Source organism: Manacus vitellinus, unplaced genomic scaffold (assembly GCF_001715985.3).
Source record: "Manacus vitellinus isolate BGI_N305 unplaced genomic scaffold, ASM171598v3 scaffold_51_pilon, whole genome shotgun sequence".
In the NCBI taxonomy this organism is placed as follows: Eukaryota; Metazoa; Chordata; class Aves; order Passeriformes; family Pipridae; genus Manacus; species Manacus vitellinus.
The window spans coordinates 1,727,675-1,744,881 of NW_021940620.1; the positions used below are offsets into that span (position 1 = coordinate 1,727,675).

The 17,207-nt window shown below is 45.2% G+C and overlaps 1 protein-coding gene across 1 annotated transcript in view; it reads right to left on the reverse strand.

The window, feature by feature from the left end:
* Positions 1–17,207, reverse strand: part of FSTL4 (follistatin like 4) — a 192,192-nt gene that overhangs the window by 131,052 nt on the left and 43,933 nt on the right. Inside the window, exon 3 of the mRNA XM_018081172.3 lies at positions 5,611–5,847. Coding sequence (XP_017936661.1) covers positions 5,611–5,847 — 237 coding nt within the window. The remainder of the gene's footprint in view (positions 1–5,610; positions 5,848–17,207) is intronic.

Below are 17,207 nucleotides of genomic sequence, written 5' to 3' on the forward strand. Positions count from 1 at the left end.
ACAACTGACTTCTAGAGGGACAAGATTTCCCTTCCATGGATTCTGGGAGTGTAAGCATTCCATTTTCTTTTAACATGGAAAATACTCTTCAAGATCTTAAACATATTCCTACACGTTCCTATAACCAAAGCTCATAGCAGATTGTCCCATGTTCCCATCCTCACATAAATCAATGGAATTTCCATAATTTACCCCAAGGATTGATGCAGTCTGTTTATAAGGTCTAAGCTATCAATCACACTTAAGAGGATTCAGCCTGAAAAGCCAGGTAAAATTGATCCCTCCCCAAAAGACTAAGTGGAGAGAGCTGAAAAAACAGTGTGGGAATAGAAAGGAATCCCTCTGGAATTCAGTTCTAATAACAGCAAACACAGACCTCCATTATACACAGCACTTACCTCTCTTTAGAACTCTTTAAACTCTTAATATATTTACAGTGGACACTGAAATGATCACTCCAGGCTCAGGATCCCTGCAGGAGCCCCCAGGCTGCTCCCAGAGGGATTAATTGCCTCCCTCCCAGCAGCCCCCAATCCAGCTCCCTGCCACCAAAGCAGCCTGTCAGCAGTGCTGCAAACTTAAATCAGCAAATATTAATTGCCAGCTGGGAAAAGTGCCATTAATTCACACTCAGGATCTTTCCAGCTGGAGAGAGGGAGTGTTAAATGGAGCAGATTTCCTTGCAGCCTCCACACCAGGCACGGAGCAGCTCTGCCTGTCCTGCAAGCACTAAATGAGCAAAGCATCAACACCTTCCCAGAGATGCTCTGAGATGCTCTTCTGCAGAACAAATTACTTCTGGAAAGTAACAAAACACAGAAATAACAACAAATAAAGTACAGAGGAAATAAACCACCACCACCTGAGGCTGAATTCATATCTATTTGAGATTCCTGCAGTGATATCAGTTATCAGCCTGCTTGGTTTGTTGGGTTTTTTTTCCCCAAGTTTGTAATTTGTTTACGTTCAAGCATAGAAAATTTTCTGTCAGCGTGCAGGAGATTATCATGTTCCTTAATTAGAAAGAAACTTCTTGAAAACTGGAGGAAAGATAGAGAAGTTGAAAATGAAAGACTGTGTGTGTAACAGAAAGGAGAAAGGCAGAGAGATTTCTTTTGAAATTCTGTACAAAATCTGTACAAAATTATGATTTATTATGGGGACAGGATTGACCTTGTATGGGATGGAATGTTACTGTCAGGTATTTGCTAAAAAAAACCCCAAACCAACACATATATTTTAAGCAATGGGACGAAATTATTAAAAAAATTCGTGCTGACATTTCAGGAGAGAAGGGAGGAAGGAGAAGAACAGCCCTGGAATACCAGACATGAACATCCTTTTACAGAGCCCCATCTCTCTGCATAAAATTCTGTCAGATCTCGTAAAATCAGACCTGTAGTACAAGTTGGACTGAATGGACAAAAACCCCTGAATTAAGTAACAGGCACAGGGCATTTACATAATGGAAAGTTCAAGTGTTTGGTCAACTGAGTTGGGCTGAATTCATGTCACAGCACAAACCCAATCTGAGCAGCTGCAGCACAAAGCTGCTCCACAGCCCAGCAAGAAAAGCTGAGCTCTTTATAAAAAAAAAACCCAAACAATCCACCTGGATAAAGGGAGGATGTCAGAACCACAGGAAATAGGGAATGAGCTGGGGTGAGTCGGGGCTGATGCAGAAGAGTTTTGGGATTGCTGATCGGGCAGAAAAAAAAAGCAGGAAGGGAAAGTAAGAAGGGTGAAAATGACTCCTAAGTGCTGCAAATGGGAAGGCACAGCTCTGAACAGGATTTCTCTGCTGTGTGTAAACTGCCAGGGAAGGGCAGTGCTCGGATGGCTCTGGGAAGCAAAACTACTGAGCGGTGTGTGTGCAGCTTCCACTGGCCAAAAGCAGTGAGAGAAAATGAGGGAAGAGACAGAGAGGGTGTGAAAAGTCAAAAGGGAAGAAAAATAAACAGAACTGGAAAAAAAAAAGAGGACTGCTGCTATGGGAAAGCAAAGCCCAGTCCAAATCACTGTGCTAAAATGATATAACTGCATTATCCAAAGGCATTTAGTCAAACAGGAACGTTTCCAGGCCAACTGCTCATTCTGGACATCTGTGGGACCATTGTCATTATGAGCACAGCTATCTTTCCAGTATTCATGAGATTTAGGAGTGCTTTTGGGGAAGGAAAACTTCTTTCCTCTCCACTTTGGCTCACAGCAAAAGCACTTTATCCGCATGTATTTTGCTACCCAGCAAAAATCACCAACACTCCACTCAAATGACTATGGAAACTCATAAAGCAGTGAAAATATACAAAATGAAAAAAAAAAACCACACAGCAGAGAAGTCATAAATAGACCCAGCTCCTTATGGGAAAACCAAACTGTATTTCTTACCAGGAAAGACAATCAGATCAAGGAGAACGTGAACAGCTGAGAGCAGGACTGACATTTCTCCTGAGACCTCTGAATGTAGGACTTCTGCTTTAGGGTATTTCTCTTGGGGCTTCAAATTCCCAAGTGAAGTTTTCCACCTATTTATCATTTGCTTTGTCACCTGAGGAAGAGGGGAGGCACTGATAATTTTGTGTCTGGGGAACTGTGCTGCAAGAGAGGCTGCAGGATGAAGCCTGGGAGGTCACTCCTGCTGGGATCTCCCATTGCTTCACCCACATTTCCATGAGTTTTTTTAACGTTTTGGACTCTCAAGATTTCAAGAAGCCATTTCATCCCAGGCTGGGCCAAGGAGAAATCAGTCATTTGCCTGGAGAAAAATTATCTTCTGCTCTTCCTAATACTGTTGCTGGTCCAGAAGGCAATGTGTTGAGGTAGCACAAATCCAGCAATGCTTCTGGTCACACATGAGTACCTGCTATCCACCAGTATTTACAGAGCACTTCCCATCTGACAGATATGCTAAAGGACCAAAGAATCCTTTCCCAAAATACACAAAAGAAAACAAATCTTTGCAGTATGGTTTCTTATCAGTTCACTGGGGACAGACCTAGCTCAGAATCAGGGTATTAGATCTCTGCCACACCTTAAGGCCATTCAGTTTGTCACTGATGGCAGAGCACACAGACATATACACACACATGCAATCTGTGTGTCCCTCAGCTCCACACAGGAATTTAAATCTTAATTGAACAAGTCAATTGGGACAAAAAACCATGGAGCAGCCCCCTCATCAGCCTGACTGTACTCAAATAATTAAATTATCTACTTGACAGAAAGCAAACAGAAAAACACACACTGTGCCTCCTGACAGATGGAACCTGAGCAACCTGGTCTGGCTGAAGGAGTCCCAGCCCATGGCAGGAGGATTGGAATGAGAGGCTCCTTAAGGCCCCTTCCAACACAATCCATTCTGGGACTGCATATTTTGCACCTTTAAGATTTTTCTCCAGTCAAAGTTCTTACACTTCATGTCACACTTCTAACGGTGCTTAAAAACCTGTAGCTTAATTGCTCACTGAAAATTTCAGTTTAGAAGAAACCACCATCATTCTTGATTTACAAAGAAGAGATTAAAATACCAAGAAACAGAGGGATGCACAGAAGGTTACTCAGGAACTGCATGGCAGAAAAAACCCCTAATATTTCTATGGAGTCCCACTCCGTGGGATGATTCCCCTCCCTTATGGTAAACTTTTTTCTATATGTTATCTCTGCAGACAGAGGTGTGAAGTACATTTTTATTTATTCACGTGGGAAGAGAACTGAGGTTGTTTCTTTCTTCCCTTCCATAAAGCTGTTATTCTGCTGAAAAGCAGATTTAAGCAGCGCTCCATGGCAAAGAGTTTGAGGGTTACTTTAAACTGGGACACAAAACTCCTCCTTTCCTGCCATCATTTCATGGTGTGTTCAGGGGAGTACTGAAGCGTGACATTGCATCATTAGGTGTAATACAGCCCCTGCAGGGGCTGATTACTGCAATGAGAGCTCATTTTCTTTAACACTGTCTGAGATAAGGAAGGAATAAAATCCCAGGCCAGAAGCATCGTGGTAAAAAGGTGGGCGATGTCAGGAATGGAAAAACTGAAGGCACTTTTTGGTAGCCAGGGGAGGAAAATCCCCTGAATGGACTGCTGAGCATCCCTGCAACCAAGACTTCCCCCTTCTTTGGAAAGTTTCTCCTGCTGCAGAGGCCCTCCTGCATCTTACCCAGGGGTGGAGGCAGTTTCCAGCCTGATCCATACCCTGATCTCACCTGATACCCAGAGGCAGGAGCACCAGCACCAGGAGCAAGGCACAGGTGTCCTTCTTAGATGCTCCTTTTTAACATCACAAGCAAAATTTCGTCCTTGCCTTGATCTGCTCATGTGCTGTCCCTGGAAATATGCCTTTGGGTGACCCCTTTCCATGAGTAACTTCATACAAGGTCTATTGATCCCGGACCTAATTACCTGCTTTGGAGAATTCAGAGGCTGTCCGTGCCAAATACGGAGTCAAGGCTCTGACCAGCTCTGCTGTCCCCCCTCCACAGCCAGACCTCCAAAACAAATGAGACTTTGCCCTGCAATGCAAAGCAGTGCCTACAAACCTCTGGAAAAGTTTTGAGCTGGATCTTAGTCTCCAGGTCTCCCGTGAGACACAAGAATGGTAATGTTTTTTTATCTCCAAAGGGTATCACAAGGATATATTAATAAGACTCTTCAAATGGATTCTTGTTTCTTAAATAGGCTCTTCTAGCATCGTGTTAGTAAACAAGAACCCATGATGGATAGCTCTGTGTACAGCCAATCTCCTGGGGGCTCAAGTGAGCTGAAGATAAAGGAATTATTTTCATATTTGATCACGTAAATGTCACTGGATATATTTGCAACAACCCACTCAAATCTTCCTGTAGGTATATGGAGTCATCTTTGACAATGAGCTTGCAAGATATACTTTAGTGAAGCCTTTATGAGGCCTCTCATTAGAAGTAAAATAATTTACAACTCCTTCCATTCCCTGCCATTTCATCACATGCTCCTGCTCCTGCAGTCTCCCTGGATGACAGGATGGTACAGGGAATACAAAATATTAATGGGAAAGCCATGGGACTGGTGATTTGGTGCAACAATGATAATGAAATTTGCTCCTGAACCAGTAAAAGAGCTGCAGCTGAATGCATCCCACTGGTAACCAGAACTGTCCTTAAAATTACTTAAAACTCTTTCCTCGCTCCTCTTATTTCATCCAAACAGCTCCTTTCCTTTGCCTGTTTCACTTCCCCAACTGGATTTTCGTTTCTCATCGTTGCAACGAACTTTTTGTTAATACCATCTACTTTTTCTTAACGTCTTTTGTCTCGTTGGAAGCCTTTTCAAACGGATTGGATTGTAAAAAGTTATTACACTGGCAGTTGAAAGTACTGAGCAGCACAACTACAGTGCACACAACACGTACGGCGACGTTAATTATTTACCAGTTCCCACTTTGATTACATTTCGCGTGGTGATGACACTCGGGGGCTTAATAGCTGCATAAAACATTGTGTATGTTCTCTGCTGTCCCGGAATAAATCATCCCTGAGAAATTCAGCTCTTGGAAATAAAACACTCCGTTCAGCCGTTTCCCGGGATTGCGACGAGCGGCGGAAGCTCCGCGCCGGCATTTATTTCAACAACGCCCTACCTTTGAAGAAACACTCCTTGCTGTGGACGATGTAGATCTTCTTCCTCTGCAGGCAGGAGGCTCGGTGCAGCTGGCAGTGGTTCTCGTAGAACCTGCCGTCGGAGCCGCAGACGGGCATGTAGGTGGCCTTGCACTCCTCCAGGCAGCGGCACTCGGGCTGGCGCGTGGCGGGGTCGAGGACGCAGCGGCTGCCGCGCCCGCACGGCTTCTCACAGGGGGCCTGCAGCCCGTCCAGCTCTGGGGAGAGCAGAGACACCGGTGAGAGCCACGCCTGCCCCGACACACCGCGCTCCCCACGGCAGCAGGGTGAGAAAGAAATCATCTGGTTTTACTATAAGCGAAATGAATTTAGTGGGAAAGCAGAGGGCGGAGGGATTTTTCTTTTCTTTCATTTAATTGAAGGGTTTTATGTGCCTCGTGGAGGCTGTAAGGTGAAAGGCCCCATCTGAGCCCAACGCCAGGGAAACATCACGGTCGGGATAGGGAAAAAATATAAAAATGGAAGATATCCCCTGGCCACATGGCTGGCCTTTGTGTGCGGACACAGTCAATCAGGAGGGAGGGTGACGCCCTCTCCCAAATTCAAAAATTACCTTTTAAGGTAAAATACCTGTCACCTGTTGAATATTTAACACCTTAACTGACCAAGAGGGCACAAAAAGGGCACGTTTGTCAAACCGCATGTGCTTTTCCAGGCCATGTGGGATTGCACCCCCAGCACTGCAATAAAGGATTTCTTGCTGCAATTTTCCTTGTCCTACGAGTATTTTGTTGCCGTTTCATAAATTAAAAGCAAGGATTTTTCCAGCAAGCAGCAAAGGCTTTGGAGCAGCCAAGCACTGCCCTTTGAGCAGCAGTGGTTGGAAGTGCCCTCAGACCTCCAGCGCTCACAACACTCAAAGTGCTGCACGGGGAAGTGATGGACGTGTGGCCCTTTGTTCTTTTAGCCCCTCGCAAACCCAGAGCCCAGAATAAACCCCAGGGAGTTCCAATCAGAAGGCAGCTCTGCAAACCTGCACTGCTGCAGCCACACAGTGCCCCGAGTGCCAGCACACTCCAGCTCTGCCCACGCTCGGCTCCCACCCTGCGGGCCAGAGGAGTCCACCCAGAAGCACAATGTCCCCAAAGCTAAAACACACACAGGTTTCAAGGAGAGCTCAGCAGACAACTGCTGAGAGCTTAGTAAAAAATAACCCCCCTAGAAAGACCATCACTGGAGTCAAGGAATGTTACTGGAAAACGCTTCTCACTGTAAAAGCGACCTCGAGTATCTCTCTCTACACTCTGAAAAATGGCACACAGGGAAAAATAACTTTCTACTGCTTTTAAGAATTCACTGGATATGATGTTCTGAATATTACTGTACTATCTGCTGTTTCATACTATTAAAAGGGTAAGGAAGCTGCCCTTGTGCTGTAACATTTTCTGCTTATGAAGTTTCCTCCCTTAAAGGCTTACACAGAACATCACTATAATTCACACAGGACAGGGCACTTCCAAACAAGCCACTGCTCAGAGCAATAATTAGCATTATACTCAATGAAGAGAGTTTCAGGAAATTAGATTATTCTATGCTAATTGGAGTACACAGGGTTGAGCATTACAAAGGGATGCTGCAAAAGGCATAATTACAGCAGGAATAAGCACTTCCTAGTGCACAACCTGCTGCCAGGCTTGCACAGCCTTCCAGCAGCCACAGACTCCAGCTGCATCTGCACCAGGGACTTAGTCTGGACCAGCAAGGTGGTTTGGAAGCAAATCCCTGTTCTCTAAAAGTACCACACATAGGTTTGGCTCTTGGTGAGGTTTTGGTGGGCACCAGCTTTCAGAGGATGCTCAGGTGGAAGCACTGCCCCAGATGTGCTGCAGCATCCAATGGGACACATCCTGCAGCACCTGGAGCACCACAACATCCTCTCAAGTGCACCCAGGGCTCTTGCCTTCAAAGATTTTTCAAGCAGCCAAACCATTCAGCGGCAGAGCACAGACCAGAGCTCATCCAAAGCCCTCCAGTCACATGTAACAGAGATGTGAGGAGATCAGCACCAGCCACTTCACCCTACCAATCCCTTTTTATCATGCTAAATTCCCTGCTAACACCAAAACAGCCCCTGCCTTGCCCAGCATTTCCTGCCAAAATGCCCCAGTGTTGAAGGTCCATTTCCTCTCCTCGTGATCAAGGGGTTAAAGCACCTGCACAAAGTCTCTAACAAAACCTCATTTTAATGGTCCCCATTAAGCCTTTGTTTTTATCACTGTAAATCTGAAAGGGAAAAAAGTCTGTTATTGGAGGATTAACTATTTGACTCAATAACTCATTAAAATTCCTCCAACTTGGCAAGCTGAGAAATATTGACTTTTCCTGACTTGTAATAAACTAGAAGGTCAAAGCATCTCTGAGCAGTGCAAAAAGTACGGCCCCTGGAAGGAGTGACTGACTCTTCTTTCCTTACTTCACTAATTGTTCCAGAATTTTAGCAAATTATCCTCAGAAATGCAGATTTTGGGACCTTGGGGAGACCTCACTGTCAAGGCCATATTATTTATAATGCCTGCTGTAAATCAGAGCAGCACAAAGGATGAGGGCTCGAGGAAGCTCTGGCCAAGCATCCTCCTCCTTCTAGTGGCAGGACCCACACCTGTACAGCACTTGGCTTGTCCATCACAATGGGCCTCAAAAGACATGTTTTGGAGACTGCTGTTGATATGAAGGGTATTTAAAAATCAAGATTCAAGAGCTATTATTGTCTATATAAACGTAATTCAGCTACAACTACAGCAAAGCCCTTCCTGGGCTGTCTTGATCACTCAAAATTGATCTCTCAGAGCTCACACCAGCCAAGGACTGCACCGTGCATCCCACTGAAGGTTATTTCTGCCTCCTCCTTCGAGGTGGGCTGCTCTGATTTACTGCACCAGGTCACATCTGGGCAGGTCACAGTTGCACCCTGCCCCGACAGCAGCAAAAATCCTCTCTCAAGAGCCTCAAGTATTTTTGGTATTTTGATTTTTAATATAAAATTCACGTTATTGAAGACAAACACTGTGCTTATTAGAATGGAATTTTGAAGTTTTTTAATGATACATCCAAGATTTGGTTAAGCACCAGCTTATAAAAAAAAGATAAAATACTTAATCTTCCCTCCTTCCACGGAGAAACCCCAGAAAGCCTGGCTACATTTATGCCTCATTCACTCTTCACAGTTTAATTTATTCTGTGTTCCCAGATGGGCAACTCCTGGTTAAACACAGCTTAGTGTGGTAAGGGCAAGGCAAACAGCCAGAAAGGAAGGATTCAAGTATTTGGGAATCCTGATCCAAGTCCTCTGAAATCTGTGTCTGCGAGCAGAGTGTGAACAGGGGATGCCTTTGCCAGAATCTCATCCTGCTGACAGCAGCTCTTTAATTCAATTATTATTTGCATAATCCCTTGAAGAACTAAAGCTCCCCACAAGCACCCTGAGCTGTGGTGAGGGAGCTCAGGACAGTGCAGGGTGTGAGACAGGACTGAGCAGTGTGAACAGAGAGGAGAGAAGGGATTGGAGTGTAAAAGCTTTGCTGTCTTTATCCAGGTTTTATCTGGAGCAGCCCCACACACCATGGAAAGGGACTCTGAAGGTGGAGCCCTGGGCAGGACACTGCTGTGCATGAAACAATGCCTTCCACTGCTTTTTTTGGCCACATTATTAAAAGTGACTGAATTCCTCGCTCTTACAAGGATTATTAAAAACAGAAATGGGAAGGGTAATCGAGTGAAACTACAACTAACTGCTCCCAGTATTTATGAGCCTCGCTGCACTGCATGGAAAAGGCATAATTTATTCAATTTATTGGTTGCAAAGAAAGTAATTCACTTAGGTTAAAAATTTATCATCTTGCAATACAAGCCACTTTTCAACACTAATGAAGTTTACTCAACATGGCCAGAGTCTGAGGTGTTATATTGTACTGGAGCCAGAAAGATGGGGAGAGGAAGCCCAGTTTCATTTTCATACACCCATGAACACACTTGACTTCTCAAATTGGTTCCTGGTTGTCCCTGAGAAATTTGGAATTCCAGTGAAAAACCAAGAGCTTGGTGCAGGCAGAAAATACCCGAGGTCAGGAATTCCACAGGGCTGGTTAACAGGCTGCCTGCATCTCAAAGCAGGACTTAATCACAAAATTAAGATGTTGCTGCCACAGTGGAGAACATTAATTCATAAAGACAGAGACCTCATCTACCTTTCACACACCACTAAATATGTTACACATCAGACTGAGGCTCACAGACCTTTTTTTTTTCCTCACTCCCAAATGGAATCCTATTCCTTACTTCAGCAAAACTCCCAAGGAGTTCAAAGGAAGGTTGGGTTCAGCATGAAGAGAACTGCTTAATCTGTGTCTGCAGTTTAATACCAAACAAAAACATTGTAATTGCTCAGCAGAAGGTCCCTAACAGTGAGCTGCAAACAGCACCAAGGAAGCACTCAATATTACAGGGATGTTTTCTGTATCAGTTTTTACATCTGAAAACGGGGATTATTGTTTCTTTCTGTATCTACCAGAACTCTGAAACCCATTAGGGGTCATACCATGAAAAGGCATTTGAAAATCACAAGTAACTATGCTATTCTTAGTGTAATTAGCCTAATTTTGTCCCATTTCAAATCCATTTAACCACTGTGAGATCAAAAGCTTCATCAGATATTATTTTTGGATGGTATTGTGGTCTGTGAGGGTACTAAGAGGAAAAACAGAGACAAAAGACACACACAGATCAAAAGATCCAGACTATGTAAAGCATATACAGAGATTACTGCAGCAGAAACACCAACCCAGATATGAGCCCATATATATTTAGAGCCTTCCCATGAAACTCTTACCATGCACAATTTGCTTGATTTTTCTCCTCTTGAAAGAGCAACTAAAGAGGCAATTCATAAAATGGCTCTTTATTAAATGTTTATCTAAAGTTATCTATGAGAGGTACTGCACATTGAAGGCAATTTGACTGCATTACTCCTGTGCAGCCAGAACAGACACAAACCCAAACCTGTGCAGCTCCCCCTTGGCATCACACCTCAGCCTGTGTCTGTGAACTGTCTAGCAGGTCCCACAATCAGCCAGCCGAGAAACAGCACCATGTCAGCAGAAGATAAATGTATTTCCTGCATGGACCAAAAGGATTAAGTGTTCAGGGCCAGGTTGGACAGGGCTTGGAACAACGTGGTCTAGTGGAAGGTGTCCCTGGTCATGGCAGGGCTTGGAATGAGATGAGCTTTAAGGTTCTTCCCCACCTGAAGCATGCCATGATTCTGTGATTTAATTCAGTGTTTCCCACATTTCCAGTGCTGGAGCAGCCCAGCAGCAATGTGCAGGTACACAGCCACGTGTGCACGTCGTGGTTTTAATATTCTCAGTATTCCACAGCCCCCAAAATGCTGAAACTTTACAGTCTCAGATCTGGAGGGAACAGATCATATTAATACTTTGGTAAAACTCTGTATCAGAAGGATTGGTTCTTCTGAAGGAAGGCAGTGAAATTCCCATAAGGTCACTGCTCAAAATCAGTCTGGTTGCCTTTAATCTCGCTCATGAATCCTCTGCCTGCCCCATTTCTTCACTCCAACTCTCAGCACCAGCCTTGCTCTCCCCCTTCCTTGTTTTCTGTGGGCTTTTATCCTTTGTGTCACGTCTCTTTCTGCTGTTCCTTCAATGAAATTCTTGTGGCAGAGACTATGGGGAGATTGGAATCCAATAATAAAATAACTATGGATGACTTGCCTGGTTTTGTGTTGATCCTCCGTTACCAGTGGAGCTGCTGGAGGGAAGCTGAGCAGCCTGGATCCTCCCAGCTGTCTGCATTCTTAACCTTTAACTCTGCCCATGCACTCTGCCTTTTGCTCGCTCTCCTTTTCCCCCCAAGATGCTCAACCTCCCCTGGCTCCTCCACCCTCGCCAGGAACCGAGACCTTCCACAGCCCTGTCCCCAAACTCCTCAGCACAAGTCTCTCACTTCCTCCACCTATTTTTCAACATCTGATCTCAAAATTTGCACAGTTTTACCTTGCCTTTGATCATTTCTACCTGGAGGAAGGCAAAATGCATAAACCAGGTGTACTGGGACCTGCTGCAGTGGCAGGGGACACGCACGGCCACCACCTCTCACACGGGTGTCAAAGCATCTCGCAGTATTAACAGTGGTTCAAAAACAAAAGACACCCAGTTCCCATCTGAGGAGCATTCTACAGCCTCACAGAAGTCTCTTCTTTTTCTATTTTTCGACTCATTACTTTGTAATAAGACCATTTATCAGAAAATACATCCATTTGTTTATTGTACGCCTGTTTTCCCCTTACACACAAACACAATGTTATTTCAGACTGCAGAGAGAGATGTTTTCAGTTTCCTATTTATTTTCTCATTCAGACATCGGTTTCTAAGGCTCACTGAGGAGAAAGAAACAGAAACAAAAAGCCAGTTCACCATTGTGTTTGTCTCCAAAAAAAAAAAAAAAAAAGAACGTTATTCTGATTATTTATTTTTGGTTGGATGAGGAACAGATAATAAGCTTTTATAATTAATATTCACTCAGTTTCCTTATTACATTATTCTTGCATTCAGTTCTAAGTAAAAAAAAAAACCCAAAGCCAGTCATCTGACTTGCACTAAATTGTGCAAGTGCCACTGCACGAGGCTTCACAGTGATGGATTGGAACCCTCAGGGAGTGTCAGCACAGCAATGCCAGGGTCAGCACTTCCTTTCCTTTGAGAGTGGCACATCACACATTTCAACCTCACAACTGAAGCCACATCTTTAAAACTGTGTTAAAACATATCTCAAAAATGTGCAAGAGGCAGAAGCACCAGACTAGAAAAAGATGGAGGTTGGCAGAGGGTACAACCTAAACATGCAGCAATGAAATCACAGGGTCACAGAATGCTCCAGGTTGGAAGGGACCTTAAAGCTCATTTGATTCCACCCTCTGCCATGGGCAGGGACACCTTCCACCAGCCCAGGTTGCTCCAAGCCCTGTCCAACCTGGCCTTGAACACTTCCAGGGATGGGGCAGCCACAGCTTCTCTGGGCAACCTGTGCCAGGGCCTCCCCACCCTCACAGCCAGGAATTTCTTCCCAGTATCTAATCTAAATCCACCTTCTTTGCTTGATGCCCTCATTGGAGATAAGGAAGATCATGACATGAAAGGGGGCAAAAAAAAAATCTTTGGGGTGATGATTTCAAAAGACAACTCAGCTTGGTCTGTTGAGACAGCGAATCTATGGAGTCTTTTACCGTCCCCTCCTTCCAACTAGATTAATTTACAAGGATAAAAGCTTCCAGAGGGAATCCATCAATAGTTGCATCTATGTACAACCTGCAACACTTCTGTCATTTCCTACTACACCTAAAGGAAGGCAGAGAGCTGTGTGAAAATTAGGGACTGGATTCATTTAGTGAGTCTATTCCTGAGAACTGATGTTTTGCTGTAGTAGTTGCCATTTTCTGGAAATAAAAGGGGAAAAAATATTAAACCTATTTAGTTGTAATGGGGTTTGTGTTAGTGCAGGTGGTTTGTGTCTGGGTGGTTTTTCACTCCTGGCTGAAGCATAATGTGTGTTTGACTCATGGCCACTTTCCTTTATGGAGGAGGATTAGTGCCCCTCCTGCATCACACCTTAAATCAGCACAAACCTCCAGCTTGAAACTGTTGAGGTTGCACAGTGTCTTTTCACAATTTTTTTTTTCCCTAGGCCATTTCATTTCTGTTTTCCCAACTGGATGCCTCAGAGCCTCACAGATTTTGAGCACAGGAGCGTTACCACATAACACGAGTGTGAGGCAGGAGCCAACAGGTCCATTACAGGGAGAAATACAATCACACAACTACTGGATGAGGATGTGTTACATCTGTGTGGGGACACAGAAGAAAGGATGATGTTATAAATCAGTTTTCACAGAATCACAGAATGATTTGGGTCGAAAGGGACCTTAAAGATCATCTCGTTCCACCCCCTGCCATGGGCAGGGACACCTTCCACTGGACACCTCCCTCCAAGCCCTGTCCACCCTGGCCTGGAACACTTCCAGGGATGGGAGGAACACCCCTGGCAGCATGTCCAGGACTGCATCCCACCTTGAGGGGGGACAGCAAGAAGAGGGGGGTACAGGCAAAGCATCAGTGCTTCACAGGGCCAGCAGTCACCACAACTTCAAATACTTCATTATTTGAAACCCCGCCCAGCTTTTGGAGCCCAAAGGGAAGCTTTCTAAATGAGCCGATTGCTAGAAAGAAAAACTGAAAACAAACAAACAAACAAATAAAAACCCCGACAGGATTGCCTTTAAAAATTTTTAAGAGCAGGATATGTCTTTAAAATAATCTTTATATGCATTAAGCAGTGCTTGTCAGATAAGGTTCCTAAAAACTCGGGAACAAGGTAGATTTAGTTTACAATGATAGAGAACTCAGCACCTCTGAGGGTGTTCTCAGGTCGCTGCTCAAACCCACCCGTGGAGCACGAGCTGGTTCAGATGTGCATGGCCAGGCACAGCAAGTCCTTTTCAACTGTAGTGTTATCAACATATATAAAAAAACCCCCTCAACATCCCCCCCAAATCCCTGACTCCAGGCGTGCCCCAGCAGCTCCCCTGCCCAGCACAGGAGGCTGCAGTGCCCGGAGCTGGAGCTCAGAGCTGGTCAGTGTGAGGGAGCAGCAAATGCTCCAGGAGCTCAAAACCAGACTGAAACATCTCCACAGCCCAACACAGATCAATATCCATTTGCAATCCCCTTTCCCATTCTCTGTTATCTTTAATGAATTCCCATTCCAAGACTGAGAAATAAGGAGAAACACTATTTTTAAAGCAATGCCATGCAGGCCTTCTGCAGTCCGTGCTAAGTTTGTAATTCTCCACTGGTCTGGTTGGCTATTTGTTGGCTAATCCAGGGCACCAGGATACTCCAGCACACCCATATTTTGTGGGCACTTAACTCCATCTGGAGTCAATGTTAACACACAGAAACCTCCATCTCCCACAGGACAAACCCCCTGAGCCTGGCAGCAAATGCACCCCGGAGCCAACAGCCACAGTGAATACCCAGCTTTTGGAGGCTCTGTCCCTATTTCTCACTCCCTTCCTGAGGATTTCACTTCTGCATCAATAAAGGAAATGACTCTGACTGTGATTGAAGATTTATCTCCCCTGAATATCAGATTTCAAGATCTCTCCCTACTCCTGAGGTAAATACCACCAGTACACCTCCACCTCTTTTCCCAGTCCTGCCACATCAGCCCAACCTGCACCAAGCAGTGTTAAGTATATGCATCGACATCTCAAACTCAACAAAAAGACATCTTTTTTATCCCCACTTACCCTCCAGCAGTTACTTCTCCCTGTGCTCTCCTACAAAGGAGGGCAGCAGAATTAATGCCATTTCTCCTGCATTACAAACCTTTTACTCCCTCTGTATTTGCTCCGTGCTGAAGGAAGCATTTTAAAGTGCATTTACCTGATGGAAGAGTTATAGGCTACTGAAAGGATAACGCAGGAGGATGAAAAAACCTACTAAAAAGCTATTTTGAAAGTGAAAAGCCTTTAAACTTCACATAATGTTAAAACTGGCTCGGAGGGTATCGGTGCAGAAATGGAGCATTAGCACCAAAATGCTAACATTAGCTGCCTTTTTTTTATTATTATTCTGAGGAGTAGAATATATCACCAGTTTCTCAGGTTGAGACAACCTAAAAAGAAAAATTGAGAAGAGGTGAAAAACAGATGAAAATCTGTAGCTAATTAAGGGTTCCTGCAGTAGCTGTATTTTTGTTTCGAATAGTTTTAATTTAATCTGAACTTTCTTAATCTGTACAGCTGGGCATCTGGTTCAGGAAATTGCCTTTTTTTGGGGGGGAAATGAGCTTTTTCCCCTCTGTGGCATCAGTGCTGGTCCACAGCCATGCAGAGAGTCCATCCAGGACTGATCCAGCAGCCTCCACTCTGGGTGTGGGAGCACTCCTCACTCATCCACACAGGAGAGCTGGTTCTGAAAGGGTGGATGGAAAATAACAGGACATGTATTCACTCCCTTCTCTTTGAAAGTGCTCTGTACACGGAATAAAACCAAGCAACCACTGATCAAATCAAATCAGAGCACTGTTTCCCTTTGAATACAAAGGCACCAAATGAAAACAAGAGGGTCACATTTAATAGCAGAAGAGGAAAAGCTTGGGATAAAAAAGCAGGAGTAAGCAGCAATCATCAGTCATCAACATCAGAGTATACTGGGCAAAGGCAGCATTATGGGGTTTTTTTATTCTTCTGAGAAAGGGAGTGGAACAAAATGCATTTGGGTGCAGGGATGTGGCACATGTTGGGCTGATCCACATGGACACAGCACAACTGCAAGAGAGGAGCACAAGGTGGGCACAGATACCTGCCAAGGCAGTAGCTGCATCTGAACACAGGTCAGATGAACGCCAGGAAAGCCCCAGAAAACCAGTTTAAAGCAAAGACATGAGATGCCTGGCACGAACCAAGAACAGGCAGGCACCATGTTTGGGATTGGAGGCTGGAACTGGGCTTTTCTACCAGCTCATTCCCTGGTGCCTTAGAAAAATGAAGTAAACCTATTTGTTGTAAAATGGGGGGACCATTCATGGAACTCTCTGGTCTGTGACCCCAGCGTGTCCCACTCGTTCCTTTGGATCAGGACATGGAGCCCTTGGGCAGCTCCAGGGGAGTGAGGTGAGGGGAACCAGATCAAAATAAAGGCAAGAGGGGCAGCACTTTCTCCAGTCACTTTGGACAACTGCCCAGAAAGGAGAAAACCAGTGAGAGTCACTACAGTCACTCTAGAGGAGTAAAGGCAATAAATAAATATAAACAGTAAGAGTAAATAGGAACATCCTGTGCTCAGGACACAGCCTTTTTCCCGAAGCACATCGAGCTCAAGTGAGGAATTAACCAGCAGAGAAGCAGCTGGTGCTGCCCCTTGACAGGGCACACAGGTCCCCCCACTATTTAAACTCCACACAGGACCCTCCAGTGCCTCCCCACAAGCCTGGTGAGCTCTCTACAACTCCCTGACAGGAGGGGGGAGCCAGGGGGGGTTGGTCTCTTTTCCCAGGCAACCATCAGCAAGACAAGAGGGCTGGGTCTTCAGCTGTGCCAGGGGAGGTTTAGGTTGGAGATTAGAAAGAATTTCTTTCCAGAGAGGGTGCTCAGCCATTGGAATGGGCTGCCCAGGGAAGGGGTGGATTCTCCATCCCTGGAGGTGTTTAAGGACAGACTGGATGTGGCATCAGTGCCATGGGCTGGGAACCACGGCAGGGTTGGATCAAGGGTTGGACTTGATGATATTGGAGGTCCCTTCCAACCCAGCTGATCCTATGATTCTATGAATATTCTGCAGCTCAGCACATTGAGACAGGAGCCCAAAGCCTGCAGAGGAAATCCCTGAGCAGCGTGAGAGGGATGACTGGAAACGCCCGTAGAGAAATCAGGCCCCATCACCTGCGAGCGGCTCCATCGGATCGACCGCGGCACAAACCTCCTGCAGCCCATCCAGAACCCGGGAACACACCCAGCAGCCAAATTCCAGCTGCTGGTTTGTGC